This window comes from Camelus dromedarius, chromosome 11 (assembly GCF_036321535.1).
Source record: "Camelus dromedarius isolate mCamDro1 chromosome 11, mCamDro1.pat, whole genome shotgun sequence".
In the NCBI taxonomy this organism is placed as follows: Eukaryota; Metazoa; Chordata; class Mammalia; order Artiodactyla; family Camelidae; genus Camelus; species Camelus dromedarius.
The window spans coordinates 347,905-361,845 of record NC_087446.1 but is presented as its reverse complement, the minus strand read 5'-3'; the positions used below and the strand labels follow the sequence as shown (position 1 = coordinate 361,845).

The following is a 13,941-nucleotide window of genomic DNA, read 5'->3' as shown; positions in this document are numbered from 1 at the left end:
TTTTTTATGGCTGAGTAATATTCCATTGTGTGTATATACCACATCAGCTTTATCCAGTCATCTGTTGATGGGCACTTAGGTTGTTTCCACGTCTTGTTTATTGTAGATAATGCTGCAGTGAACATGGGGTTGGGGCATATATCTTTTCAAGTTAGTATTTTCGTGCTCTTTGGAGAGGTACTCAGGAGTAGAATTGTTGGATCACGTGGTAGTACTATTCTTAATTTTTTGAGGAACCTCCATTCTGTCCTTCACAGTGGCTGCACCAGTTTACATTCCCACCAACAGTGTAGCAGGGTTCCCTTTTCTCTACCTCCTCACCAACATTTATTATTTCTTTCAGCACCGTTTGTTGAAAGGACTTTCTTTTCCCATTGAGTGGTCTTGGCATCCTTGTTGAAAATAAATGGACCATATGTGTGAGGATCTATTTCTGGACTCTGTTCAGTTCTGTTGGTCTGTATGTGTGTCCTTATTGCTAGTACCACAGTCTTTTGATTACTATAGCTTTCTTTGTTGGAAGTTTCACAATTGGGAAGTGTGAGTCCTCCAACTTTGTTCTTTTTCAGAATTGTTTTGGCTTTTGGGATCCCTTAACATTCCAAATGAATTTTAGGATGAGGTTTTCTGTTTCTACAAAAAAAAAAAAAAGAGGCGTTGGAATTTTGATAGAGATTATATTAACTCTTGTAGGTCCTTTTGAGTAATATTGTCATCTTAACAAAATGAAGTCTTCTAGTTCATGAACACAGATGTCTTTCCATTTATTTAGGTTTTCTTTAATTTCTTTCAGCAATATTTTATAGTTTTCAGTGTATAAGTGTTTATAAGTCTTTCATTTTTTAGGTTTAATTTATTCCTAAGTATTTTATTCTTCTGGATGGTCTGCAAACGGAATTTTTTTCTTGTTTTTTGGATTGTTTATTGTTACTGTGTAGAAATGCCACTGTTCTTTTTTGTTTTGTTTTGGGGGGAGGCAGTTAGGTTTATTTACCTATCTTTTTAATGGAGGTACTAGGGATTGAACCCAGGACCTTGTGCATGCTAAGCATGTGCTCTGCCACTGAGCTGCTCTGCCCTCCACCTGCAACTGATTCTTGTGTGTTGATTTTGTATCCTGGGACTTTGCTGAAATTATTTATTAGCTCTGACAGTTTATGTGGAATCTGTAGAATTTTCTGCATATAAGACATTGTCATCTGTGAAAAGAGATAATTTTACTTCTGCCTTTTATTTCTTTTTATTGCTTGATTGCTCTGGCTGGAACTTGCAGTGCAGTGTTGGCGGGCAGTGGCGAAAGGGGCGTCCGTGCCTTCTTCCTGATCTCACCTTCGAGTGTGGTGTTTGCTGTGGGCTTGTCACAGATGCCCTTTGTCATGTTGGGGAAGTTTCCTTTGCTCCTAATTTATTAAGTGTTTTTATCAAGAAAATTTGTTGAATTTTGCTGAATGCTAAATGCTTTTTCACAATCAGTTGAGATGATTTTGTGGGTTTTGTTCTTCACTTTTTTAATGTGGTATATTACATTGATTGATTTTCGTATGTCAGTCCATCGTTGCACTCCGGGAATATAAATCCCGCTTGGTCATGGTGTATAATCCTTTTCATATGCTGCTGAATTTGGTTTGTTATTTTTTTAAGTTATTTGAGGGGGGTAATTAGTTTTATCTGTTTGTTTAATGGAGGTACTAGGGATTGAACCCAGGACCTCTTGCACACTAGGTACACCCTCTACCACTAAGCTATACCCTTCCCCACCTCCTCCCCACCCTGGCTTCTTAGTATCTTGTGGAGGATTTTTACATTAGTGTTTGTGAAGGGATATTGGTCTGTAGTTTTCTGCTCTTGTGATGTCTGCGGTATCAGGGCCATACTGGCCTCATGGAACGAATTAGGTGTGAGGTGCTCCCTCCTCTCTCAAGTTTTTGGGAGAGTTTGAGAAGGACTGATGTTATTAATTCTTCTTCAAATGTTTGGCAGAATTCACCAGTGAAGCCCTGTAGTCTGGGCTTGTCTTTGTCGGGAGGTGGGTCTTACTTTGTGTTGAAGAGAAGGCAGCGTGGCGAAGGCCCCTCCCAGGTCACCCGAGGTCACACAGACAGAGACAGTGAAGCTGAGATTGCGCCTGTCTTTCTGTGGAGGAGGAGGACTGCGTGGAGCTGAGGGCCTCCTTCCGTCAGCAGCCCCCAGCTTCCTGGTGTGCAAGGAGGGCTCACGCGCGTACACTGCACCCACCCTGTCTCCCCTGCACACCCCTTCCCCTTCCACATGGGCAGCAGATGGTCTGGGTGTGAGGTGGCTATGTCACCACTCCCAGCTGGCGTCGCACTGCCGTCTTCACAGGCGGGTGTGTGTGGTGGGGTGCGGCTTCCCACTCAGCCTGCTCTGCGACTTCAGCCTGGAGCTTGGGTTTGGGCCCCTCTGGGAAGTGTCTCGACGCGCACCTCCTGATTTCACGACTCCACTGGATAGAGTCCCAGGGGCTGGAGAATTTCACACTCCCAGGAGCTTGTGGGTCAAAGATAGTCATAAAGGAAGAATGATTAAAGTACTGTGTAGCAACATGTGTCGATGGTGGATTTTACAGGGGAATGCGCAGCCTTAAAAAGACATGCTGGGAAAGGAGAGGCTGAGGGCTCATGGGTTAAGCTTCCAATTTAAGGACAAAAGCATAAACCCACAGGAAGTGGTCAGATAAGAGCAAAGATGAGACAGAAACAAAGCCCCCGGCTGGATGGAGGTGGAAGGCATGTGGCTCTTTGCAGAAGTTTCTAAGGGCACCGGGTCTGGATGGTCAGGAGATAGTGGAAACGGTGCTCCTGCTTCAGGAGACCAGCCTGAGGGCTTCCCTCCGCCCCCAGGACCTGTTCTTTAAGTACACCTGGAATAACTTCTTGCACCTCCAAGTGGAACTGTGCATAGCTGCGATCCTGTCCCACGCTGCCTGGAAGGACAGGGCCGAGGCCAGTGGACCTGAGGGCAGGCTGGAGCCTCCACCCCTCAGCGGGGACCCAGAGACCCCCCAGCCTGCTGCCAGCTGCCCCGAGAACACGATGGTGACCCATGTAAGTCCAGCTAGTGTCCGTGCATCCTGTGCGTCACCGTGTGCTGAGTCCCTCCAGACCGTGTGGCGGTACCGTTGATGTGGGCCGTTGTGGCCAGCATGGCCCTGGCCCTTGTGTGTTTTCTCCTCTGACCCTCATGTGACTTGGGGGTGCTGCTCCCCTTTTTCACACGAGACCAGAAGTCACAAGGAAAGTGTCCATGTCTGCCCAGGCCCCCAGAGCTAGTAGAGCAGAGGGCCGGGGGTGGGGGTGAGCAGCCCCACCGTCAGGAAGGTGCTCAGGAGACAGCATGAACGTGTCGCTTCTCACGGGAAGACTTTCTGGGACTGTGAACCTCATGGATCCTCTGCGTGACACTCCTTTTTCCTCCTGGGCACCTCCTTTCGCCTGAGCGCACTCTGGACGCTCACCCTGGGGCCGCCTGCACGCCGCCGTGTGCTCATGGGCCTTCCCCAGGGCTGTGGGCAAGAGCACACCTGCGCCCTTGGGGACTGTGTCCCCAGTGGGGAGGGAGCAGGTACGTGGGAGGGTGGAGCACGTGGCACAGACCATCCCCCAGCTGGAGAGCCCCTGTGAACAGAGGAGGTCGTGGGGGTTGGCCCTGCCCCTCACCGGGCTGGCTTTGAGGCTCAGACAAGAGGGCTTGGAGGGGGTCCTGAAGGGCTGCTCCTGCCTGCCTTGGCCCGTGTTGCTGGGCATCTACGGGCCTGAGCTGGTCGATGGCCTACGGGGTGAATAGCCGGGGTGGGCGGTTTCAGTGCTGAGAGCCACATGGCGGAGGGAGGGGGCAGGGGCCATTCAGGCCAGGGAGGGATCCCCACCCAGATGATGAGGCCACAGGTGTGTGAGTGGTGGGGGGGTGCGATTTGGATCCCAGAACAAACATCCCAGGTGCCTGGAGCCACCTGTGTGAGGGCCTGGGAGCAAGTGAGCACAGGGCCCTGGCCTTCCTGCTGGGCAGAGGAGGTGGGAGAGCTGCCAGAGCAGGGTGGGAAGCTAGGGGAGGCTGGAGGAGGCCGAAGAGGGACTGTCCTGTTTCGACCCTGGTCTTGACGGGGAAGGCCCTTAGCAGTGCCTGCCGGGTGTCTGGTGGGGACGGCAGGGCTGGGCTGTCGTGCTGTCACTGCCCACGGGGGACTTGGGGCTGGTGTGTCTCATTGCTGCCTGCTAAGCCCACTTGGCCCAGGGGCAGTGGAAGGGGGTGTGCACCCCTGCTGGCCTGACTGGTGTTGCCTGTCTCCCAGCTGTTCCAGAAGTGTTGTCTGGTCCAGAGGATCCTGGAGGCCTGGGAAGCCAACGACCACACACAGTGAGAACCCCTGGGGCTTGGGTGGGGCTCTGGGGCTCTGAGGAAGGTTTGTTTGCATGGAAGGGTCCTGCTCCTCATGGCCTCCTGCCCCAGCCCCTGGCTCCCTGAGCCCCTCCCCCTCTCCTCCACTGTCCTTTGGCAGAGACCCCATCCTATGTCCCAGTGTGTCCCGAATCTCCTCATCTCCCCATCCCAGCCTCCGGCCACTTCTCTCACTGAACTCCCGAGTCCTTGAAAGAGTGCTCTAGGCCACTTCTGCTTTCTTCCTGCCCCACTGGCCTTCTGATGCCTGGGCAGCTAGGGTTGTTCTGAAATTAGCAGGTGGTGTCACCCCTGCTTGAAAGTCTCAAATGCCTAGATCCCAGGTGTGCCGCAGGGTCCAGGGTTGGCAGCCCCAGCCCACTGTGTTCCCGCTCTGCCTGGCCAAGGGCTGCTCCTGGGGGCTCCCAACCTCACCTACCTCCCCACACGTCCCACAGTCACTGAGCCACAACGAGCAGGGTGGGGCCACCCGGCCTCCCCCTCGGCCCTGGTCTGTGCGATACCCAAGGGGCTGGTGCCGAGCCTGCTCGTGTACGTGTTGCATGTTGGTGCACGCGTGTGTGGCAGTGTCAGGGAGAGGTCCGTGAGCCACGGTAGACTGTGGGCAGGCTTATGAGCCTGGACGCCTCCAGGCCTCAGCCCTGGCCAGCTGCTCCCAGGTCTCCCCCTCATCCCAGCTTCACCTGTGGACCAGGTCGTCGCGGTCCCTCCTCCCTGCCTCTGCCAGGCTGGCCACCTACTCAGGACCGCCTTCGCTCCCTCTTCTGGGTGTGGCCAGGCTCTCGGGAGGGAGGTGGGAAACAAGCCCCGTGAGTGCTGGGGTTCAGGGGCGGCCGCTCTGAATGTGTCAGAATCTGGCGTCTTTCCTGACGTGCTGGGGAGTTTAAGACTTGCTCTTCTGTTGGGTCACGTGTGGGACGAGTGAGAAGTTGAGGGCAGAGCCATGTGTTCATGGCCACATGGGACACAGGTGGACAGAGGGCAGGATGTGTGCTTCTGCCGGCTGCCGGGTCCCGCGTTGCTCTCAGTCCTCACTAGGAACTGGGACACTCAGGGTCAGCACTCGCAGCACTGACAGGCCCGCTGGCCTGGGCTCAGCCCCGGCCACGCCCGTTCTCTGGTCCATCCATGCAGGGGTGGGAGCGGCACCTGCCCGTTTGCACTTCTCAGTAGTGAGATTAGAGTGACATTGGCATCTAGTAGGCGCTCTCCAAAAATAAGTGTCCCGGAGGCCAGGCCGTGGTGCGGAAGCTGGTTGGAAGGTGGTCCTGGGCGAGGCCTGCCCTGAAGTGCGGTTGTCCCTCAGGGCAGCAGGCGGCATGAGGCGTGGGAACATGGGCCACCTCACCCGGATTGCCAATGCAGTGGTACAGAACCTGGAGCGGGGCCCCATGCAGACCCCTGTCAGCGAGGTCATCCAAGGTGAGTGCCTCTGGGTGGCAGGAGCCCTGTTCCAGATGTTGCTGCCAGAGGCTGTCCTACCCCTGCCTCCTGCTCTCTGCCCTCTGGCCCCTCAGCTGGCAGTGACTGCACTGGAACCGAGACTGAGGGCTCCCCTTCCCGCCTGGGCTCTCCTGTCGGGTGAGCCTGGCGCCTGGGCGTCAGTTCTGAGGGGCAGATGTCTGGAGCCCCTGCCACAGTCATGGCTCTGGTTCCCCTGCATCCCGCACCACCTGCGTCTGCCCGCACGCCTGCTGCTGCCCCAGCGTCCAGCTCTTCTCTGCACTCGGGGCTTGGCCTGGGTGCAGGGCCTTTGTCTTTAAGAGCAGCCGAGGGGCCTGGACAGAGGCAGCCCGTCCTGGCCAGGCCTCCTCTGCCCCACAGACTTCCTCTCATCACGACCCGCCAGTCCCCCTCCCCCCCAGATCTGGGGGCTGCCACCTGTACCCCTTCCTAGCCCTCACATATCCTGGGCACATGGTCTGCAGCCCCCAGGCATCTGGCTTCCTGGGCTGAGCCGGGGAGGGCTCCAGGGGGTCTCAGTTCAGACAGATGGTGGGCAGCTTAGAGGGGCCTCGCTGGGGAGGACGCCTGGCCAGCCTGTACAGGGTGTGCTGGGTGCCAAGAGGGACAGATAATCGGGGCAACCAGGAGGGCCTGAGGGTGACATACAGTGGGCCCCAAGGGCATGGCGGGTGGTCACACTAGCTTCACAGCCATGATGGTTTGCCCCCGGTCCCATGTGGGGGCCTGAGGACAGGGCTGCCCAGGGTGAGATGGATGCCAGAAAGTGCGCAAAGGATTGAGCAGGCCCATGGTGGGTGTGAGCGACGGGCTCAGCGTGCCTTCTAGGGGAGGCGTGGGAGGTGCTGGGTCTGTCCCCGTCCTGGGGCTGAGGTGGGCGTGGCCGCAGCAGCTCTTTTCCCCCGTGGCCCCTGGGGCAGCTGTCAGGCTGTGGGGCCAGGATGAGCTGCCGCTTCCGTCCCAGGGCTTAGCTGGCTGCCTTTTCTGCAGGGCTCCCTGAAGACTGCCGTGGGCGGTGGGAGAGCTTCGTGGAGGAGACACTGACGGAGGCCAACCGCAGGAACGCGGTGGACCTGGTGAGCAGCCTGGGTGGCGCTGACCGGTGCTGCGGCCTCAGGCCCTGGGCCTGTCAAGGGTGCGGCCCCTGCAGCCCTCTGAGCAGGGCAGTATCAGCCTTTTGGTTCTTCCCTGGCCTGTGCTCCTGGGGCTCCGGTGTGCCCTGCACAGGGAGGGCAGGTCGGCTGCGGCCCTGGGTTCACCCGTCTGGCTGTTGCAGGTCAGCACCCACCACCTTCACCCCTCCAGCGAGGATGAGGACATGGAGGGCGTTTTCCCCAGCGAGCTGTCCCTTCAGCAGGTGCGTGTGGCCAGGCCCTGCGCCCCTGCAGCCAGGCCCCCACCGCCATACTCTGGGCAGCGCTTAGGCCTTGAGGGTGTCCCGCTCCCTGGAGTGTCACCAGACGGCCTCAGCAGGACAAGGGAGAGGCGAGCACTGATCCCCGCACCCCTGGCCCAGCTTGTGCAGGAATTGGGGAGTTAGGGCCCCTAAAGCCGTTTTACACTGGTGAGACCTCGGGACGTGGTGGGCGAACTGAAACTTACGAGTTAGGATGAGGCCACCTGCGAGCATGCGCCCTGGGGGTCAGGGTTTGGGGGAAGCTGCTACAGCATCAGTGGCTCCCTCCCCAGGCGTTCTCTGAGTACCAGGTCCAGCAGATGACGGCCACCTTTGTGGACCAGTTTGGCTTCAGTGACGAGGAGTTTGCCGAGCAGGACGACAGCGTCAAGTGAGCCCAGCAGCACGCGCCCGCCTCCCTCACGCCGGGGCCACACTTGAACCTCCGCTGCCGCCCACTCCCCCGTCTTCAGTCCCTGCAGGACGGAGCTGCCCTCGGCTCAGTGTGACCAGGTCCCAGCCCTGTGGCTCGGCCGTCCCTGGCCTTAGAGGCCATCACACCATTTCCTTGGCTAGAAGCCAAGTGTGACCCCACTGCGCGGAGCTGCCAGGGGAGGCTGGGCTGAGTTCAGCCCCCGAGACACCCTCGGGGGAGGCAGGCTGTTGCCATGCAGACCGGGAACCCGGAGTGGCCGGGTGGAAGTTACCCCCAGGCTGCTCCATCCAGAGGTGGGAAGAGAGCCTGAGAGCCTGAGGAGGGGAGCCCTCCCCCGACCCCCACCTGCACACACTCACCTGGGCTTGGCCCAGAGCCCTGGCCTCCTCTGCCTTTGCCTCCCTCGGATCTGTCTCCCCTCCCTCCTGGTGCACAAGGGATGGGGACGAGCCCCCGTGGGGTGACGCGTGTCCCTGTTTGCCCAGTGCCCCGTTTGACAGGATTGCAGATATAAGCTTCAGTGTGGACGCTGACGAGGACAGCGTGAGTCCATGGTGCTCCTTGGGGGTGGACAGGGTGTGCGGGCCGAGGGCCGCGGGGCCATGTGCGCTCTCCTGCAGCCTGGTGCAGCTCTGTTCGAGGCCTGCTGCAGCGACCACATTCAGCCCTTTGACGAAGAGGACGACCTCTGGGAGGATGAGGAGCCGCACCATGCCGCCCGTGTGACCAGAGCCAGGTGGGCCCTGGGGCCACGGGAGCACCAGCCCTGCCTGGCCACACGTCCCGGGCGTGCGGGCAGTGCTGCTTTGGGGCCCTGCTGTGCTGACCACGCGTCTCCTCGCAGGTTTGGGGGCCCTCGTGCTTCAGAGAGCTGCTCAAAGGATGGCCTGGAGCGTGGAGTCCAAGTCGGGGAAGGGAGCCTGGGAGCAGATGGGGATGCCGTGCGGGCGGGCACCTCTTGGGCCGTTGCCCCAACGGAGGGTCCGTGTGCTGAGGGTGGCTCGAAAGGTAGATGGTGGGGCCGTGGGTGCGGGCTGAGCAGAGGAGACATGGGTGGGGACACAGGAACTGAGGATTTGGTGCCCTGGCCTGTGTGTGGCAGCAGCTGCTGTGGGCCTGACACCCTCTGGCCCCACTGCACATGGTTTCCAACAAGCTCCTGTGCCCCTGACCCTGGTGACATGGGGTTGGTGGGAAATACTTTGGCTCAGCCCTTGGTGGCCCCCTGCTCTGTCACATCACACATCGAGGCTGGTGTCCTTTAGTCTCATTGGGGAAGGTGCCCCCATCCACAGCGGGTCACGTCTGGGCTGCAGGGCTCCGAGGGTGGGTGGGGCCCACTGCTGGTCAAGGGGCCTAGACCAGTGCGTCTCCTCAACAGGAGCCACGTGGCCAGTGTTTGATGAGCCAGTGAACTCGGCGGCCTCGGTCCCAGGAGTGGCGGTGGACGTGGGTTCCAGCGTGTGGGCGGTCAGTGCCCCCAGCACCTCAGCTCCAGAGGAGAAAGGCTGGGCCAAGTTCACTGACTTCCAGCCTTTCTGCTGGTGAGGCAGGGTGGCTGGGAGGCAGCCCTGGCTGTGTGGGGGCCAGGTCTCCCTGACGTGGTCTCAGTGTCAGCCTCATCTACAGCGCTGAGTCGGGGCCCAGATGCAGTTCTCCGGTGGACATGGGTCCTAGCGATGCCCAGGGTAGCCTGAACCAGGGCCCAGAGAGAACACGTGAGTAGAGCGGCCCCACGGGCAGGGGAGTGGCAGGAGGTGGCCAAGGCCCTGGGTCACTGTGTCTCCCTGGTGATACTGAGGTTTGCATCACATCTGGGGACTGGACTGCCCCTCAGAGCTCAGGTCTGACTGACTAGCCAAAACCTGTCTGTGTTGCCAGGCCCCCGGGTTGGCAGTGAGGGCCTTCCCGACCAGGCCAGTCTCCCCAGGCCTTGCTGCCATCCAGGTGTGGGTCGTAGGCGTGCACCGTGCTGCTTCGGGCCAGTACCGAGCCCCTGGCCCTGAGCCCCAGTCCCCCTGTCAGACTTAGAAGCCCTCCAGGATGTCAGGGTCCCATGGGGAGGGACCAGGAGTCACAGGATGAGCGGCAGTCCTCCCTGCAGGGGAACAGTCCCTCCCTGCAGTTCCCGTGAACGCGCAGACGCACAGTGGGCGCGGTGCATGCCTGTCCCCGTGTCATAGGCTGAAGTTCTTGCATGCTCCACCCTGGCCCACACAGGCTCTGCCCTGTGGCCCCTCTGTCCTCACCACATGTTGCTGGCTTTCTGTCTTGCAGTTGGCCCGGCTGTCCCCAGTGCCTGGAACATGTATGTCACCAGGAAGGCCCCCCTCGTAGCCTCCAGCAGCCATGAGGACGAGCAGAAGGTGGCAGGTGCCTTGGAGGCTGTCAGTGTGGGTCCTGGCCACGAGGCCCCCCAGCTGCCCGTGTCAGTCCCCAGGTGAGCAGGATGGGGTGGTTGTGGGCCCCCGGCTGCACGCGGAGGTCTGGCTGTCCCCAGCACTTCGCTGACCTGGGAGCTGGCTGGCCCTCCTGCCCTGATGGCCCGTGACCCTGCGGAGGCGGGCTCGGGGAGAGAGGGATGCACCTTCATCTATCTGGAAGCCAGGGGTGTTGTTGAGACGAGCACAGGGCCTGAACCTGTCACCCTAGGGACTGGGGGCCGGGCCACCCCACGCCATGGCCTCCTTGGAGAGAGTGGCCAGGCTTTGGGTTGACAGAGTTGCCACCTCAGGATCTGGGGCTGTTGCGCTCGTGTGGTGTATGCGTAGTCCGAGACACGTGCCACCTCAGGCAGGCACCTCAGTCACGCCCGGGGTTCTGGGCCGGTAGGAAGGGGTAAGGTCTCGGGACTTGGCTTGGGGCCCTGCAGATGCTCTGACCTGGGGCGTCCTGCACCTCAGTGCCGCACGTTCCACTCCTGTGCACAGGAAGAATTTGGAGTCCACTGCTGGACAGACAGCATCTCCTGGCTGGTGGGTGGGGTGGGGGAGCCAGGGGAGTCTGTGCTGTGGAAACGGAACTGGGCAGGAGGGCTGGTGGGGACGCGAGGGAGGTAGGGCTGCAAGGGAGAAGGTGGGGCTGGGGCTCTGTAGGCCTTGGGGGAGGGACGGGGAGCAGATGGGGGTCGGTGCTGCTCCCACAAGGTCCCCAGCCCAGTGATCCTGGGGTGTCCCTCCTGATTCGGGGGCTCCATCTGTCCTGCTGGCGGGTGTCCAGCTCTGGCTCACAGCACACTCGTTCCTGGGGCCCCAGAGCACATCTGTCCTCCTGGCCCCTGTCCTGGGCTGGTGGCCGTGGGCACAGCCCAGAGGAGCAGAGGAGGCAGGGCCAAGCAGCTCAGTGACGGCAGGGCAGGGGCTGGGGTCAGGTCAGGTCACGTCGTGGCAGGGGGAGAGCGGGCCAGGCCGGGGGCTGAGTGGGACACCTGGGTTTGAGGTGCACACGTGGCTCTTTGGTGGGCTTGATCGCTTAAAGTTTAGAATCACTGACATTTTTAAAACCTTTTTCTTTTCCTGACCCCCGACCCTCCCCACAGTCCCCACCCACTGCCAGAGGCGGGTGATGTTGTTTCAGGGGTCTGTCTGCACAACGCCTGCAGCAGGGTCCTCGAGGCCTGGCTGGGCTTGTCTTCAGGGGCGTCTCGGGCTCTGTCTCACTCTACTTGAGTCCTGACCGACTGGGCAGCAGGGCGCCCTGACTGCCCCTCCCGCCCCTGCCCTCACCAGTGCCCAAGGGCCCTTGCCAGGCTTGAGGTGACATCAGGAAGCAGGCACGGGGCCCATGGAAGGGAGCTGTGGGCTGTTTCTCTTCCTGGGCTGCAGCCAAGAGTGCGAGAAGACCAGAGCCTGGTGCCAGGGCCCAGTGTCCCCAGGCTGCCCTCCCCCTACTCTCCGCGTGGAGGGGGTGGGCGACGTTCAGGGCAGACGTAGCCTGTGAGCTGTACAGGGCAGTACCCTGGGCCCGTGGGGTCTGCAGAGTAGTGGGGGTTGCTAGGATCCCTGAGGGGGCATGTTCCAGAACGGGGTGGAGGTGGGGAAGCTGCAGGAGACCAGACTGGTTGGGGCAGCCCAGGAGGGATGTGGCTGGGAAGGAGGCTCCAGGCCTTGGACAGGACGGTGGCTCTGGCGTGTTTGGACCTCAGGGTGGCAGTGCAGCCTCTGGGCCACCTTGTAGGGTGGAGCCACACTGGGGGTGGCCCAGGTAACAGGAGCCCATCTGCCACACAGGGCTGGGGGCGCCACCAGCACACCACCAGACCCTGCCCCCCCTGCGCCTGCAGAAGTGACCTCTCCCTCGGGCGTGGCTGTCCTCCCCAGGGCTGCCGTGGCGGCCACCACAGTACTAGACGACTCTGGCCCCACCCCGGCCACCCTGGCAGCCTCTCCTGTGCTGTCCCTGGCCGTCACCACAGCCCCAGCCAGCCCAGCCCTCTCCACGGTGGCCACCCTGGGTACAGTGACAAGGGACAGGTGAGCAGGTCAGGTCAGGCCATGGGAGGGGGGTGGGTGAGGACCCTCACCCTGAGTGACTCCCACCGCCCCCCTGCAGGCAGACAGACGTGCCGCCGCCTGCAGGAGCCGCCTCTAACGGCCCCGTGTGATGATGCTGCCGGCCTCGCATCCCAGCCAGGACGACCACCTGGTTACGCAGTTTGTCTTTTTTAATTTAATTTAATTTAATTAAAAAATAAATGCTGCATTGTTAAAGCTGGCAGTTGGAACCAGTCGGACGGCCCAGCCTGCGTTTCTCCTGCCTGACCCCAAGTGGGCCACGAGGGTCTGGCCCCACGCACAGCAATAAGGCCTCAGATGTTGTGCTCTGTCTGGGGGAGCTGGGGCTGCGACCTCAGATGCCACAAGGGCCCAGGGCTGGGCCTGGCACCACCAGCTCCAAGCCTGTTTTTACTGATTTTTTTAAACAAATGCAGAAGAGCCGCATGTTTGCACTTTTTATCTGACCACAGGAGGTCTCCGAGGCTCCGGGGAAAACGCTGGTCTGGAGCTGGGCTGGCCATACTGGGTCTTAGCTGCCCAGTGGCCCTGGGAGCTGACCTTAAGTCAGGCTGCAAAATTTGACTGCCTTAAAAAAATATGCCCCTCCACGGCCTGGCAGGGTGTCCTGGCCCTCACGCCACAGTGGGCAGTGGGGCTACCCGGCAGGAGCTGGCGGTGCAGGAGAGGGTACGGGGGGGTGGGGGGCAGAGACACCCTAGCAGTGCTGGGTGGGGTAGGGCCTGCACAGTTGGAGGGGGCAGGACTGAGCTGTCCTGGAGGGGTCTGCAGGGTTATTTTATATGTTCTGATCATCTGTTGGGGCACCCAAAACCCCCAACTCCCAATAAAAGTTGTGTTATTCTTACTGACAGACCCGTGTATTGTTAAGCTGCAGGTCCTGAAGCCCGAGCGAGGCCGGCAGCGGGGTTTTCTGGTGCCCCAGGCCCCTCCTTGAGCTAGAAGCAAACTCTGCCTGGAGGCTGAGAGTTGGGCAGGGACCCCCAGACCCGCAGGTTCCTGGACATCAGGAACCTTGGCCTTACAGCTGTCCACAGACAAAACCAGGTGCTTTCTCACAGCCTAGCCTGCTTGTGTCCAGGCCTGCTCTCACTTCCCGCCCGCACCACCAGCTCTCTCTGACTCGGGGACAGTGGCCACCACCCCAGACCACTCTGGGGTTTTCTCTCGGCCTCTGCAGTGCCTACCCCTATACCCGCTGCCTCCCGTGCCCCTGGGTGGCACTGTTGCTGGTGAGGTGCTAGACCTGGTGGGACTCCAGTGTTACTGGGACAGGGGAGTGGGCCAGGGGCTGGAGGAAGGCCAGGACCCCAGGTGAGACCCCAGGGGAGAGGAAGAGACAAGCATCTGGAGCAGAGTCCCCAGAACGGAGGCCGTCAGGTCCTGTGCCCCACCTCCCCACACATAACCCACCCCCTGCCGCATCCCTGAGCCCTCAGGCACCCTCGCCCCCAAGGACGTCTCCCACCAGGCCCCCTCCCACTCCTCCAGCCCACTGACTCATGTGACCAGGGAACAGCAAGTCTGGACCCTGTATCCTCCGGCTACCCCTACCCCGTCAGTTCTCTGGACCCAGGACAGCTTCCTAGGGGCCTCCTCCCCTGGTTCCCCTCTTCACAACACACCCCCAGGCGGTACCTTCTGTTTCAACCCTGAGAACGGCCTCCGAGGCCTGGGGGGATGGGCAGCCGGATGCCCGGATGGCAAGCAGAGGC

General features: G+C 60.2%; 1 protein-coding gene across 9 annotated transcripts in view; it reads left to right on the top strand.

Moving 5' to 3' along the window:
- Window positions 1–13,077, top strand: part of PPP6R2 (protein phosphatase 6 regulatory subunit 2) — a 68,357-nt gene extending 55,280 nt beyond the window's left edge. For 7 of the 9 annotated variants that reach the window (XM_064491326.1, XM_031463550.2, XM_031463556.2 and 4 more), the window contains 14 exons: window positions 2,862–3,065; window positions 4,310–4,374; window positions 5,723–5,838; window positions 6,871–6,956; window positions 7,157–7,237; window positions 7,570–7,667; window positions 8,198–8,255; window positions 8,333–8,448; window positions 8,557–8,720; window positions 9,094–9,256; window positions 9,342–9,430; window positions 9,990–10,152; window positions 11,942–12,184; window positions 12,264–13,077. In XM_064491326.1, the coding sequence (XP_064347396.1) occupies window positions 2,862–3,065; window positions 4,310–4,374; window positions 5,723–5,838; window positions 6,871–6,956; window positions 7,157–7,237; window positions 7,570–7,667; window positions 8,198–8,255; window positions 8,333–8,448; window positions 8,557–8,720; window positions 9,094–9,256; window positions 9,342–9,430; window positions 9,990–10,152; window positions 11,942–12,184; window positions 12,264–12,315 (1,698 nt within the window). In that variant the 3' untranslated portion in view covers window positions 12,316–13,077. The remainder of the gene's footprint in view (window positions 1–2,861; window positions 3,066–4,309; window positions 4,375–5,722; window positions 5,839–6,870; window positions 6,957–7,156; window positions 7,238–7,569; window positions 7,668–8,197; window positions 8,256–8,332; window positions 8,449–8,556; window positions 8,721–9,093; window positions 9,257–9,341; window positions 9,431–9,989; window positions 10,153–11,941; window positions 12,185–12,263) is intronic. The other 2 variants (XM_064491322.1, XM_064491323.1) reach the window with 2 other exon arrangements.
- The last annotated feature ends 864 nt before the right edge of the window (window positions 13,078–13,941 follow it).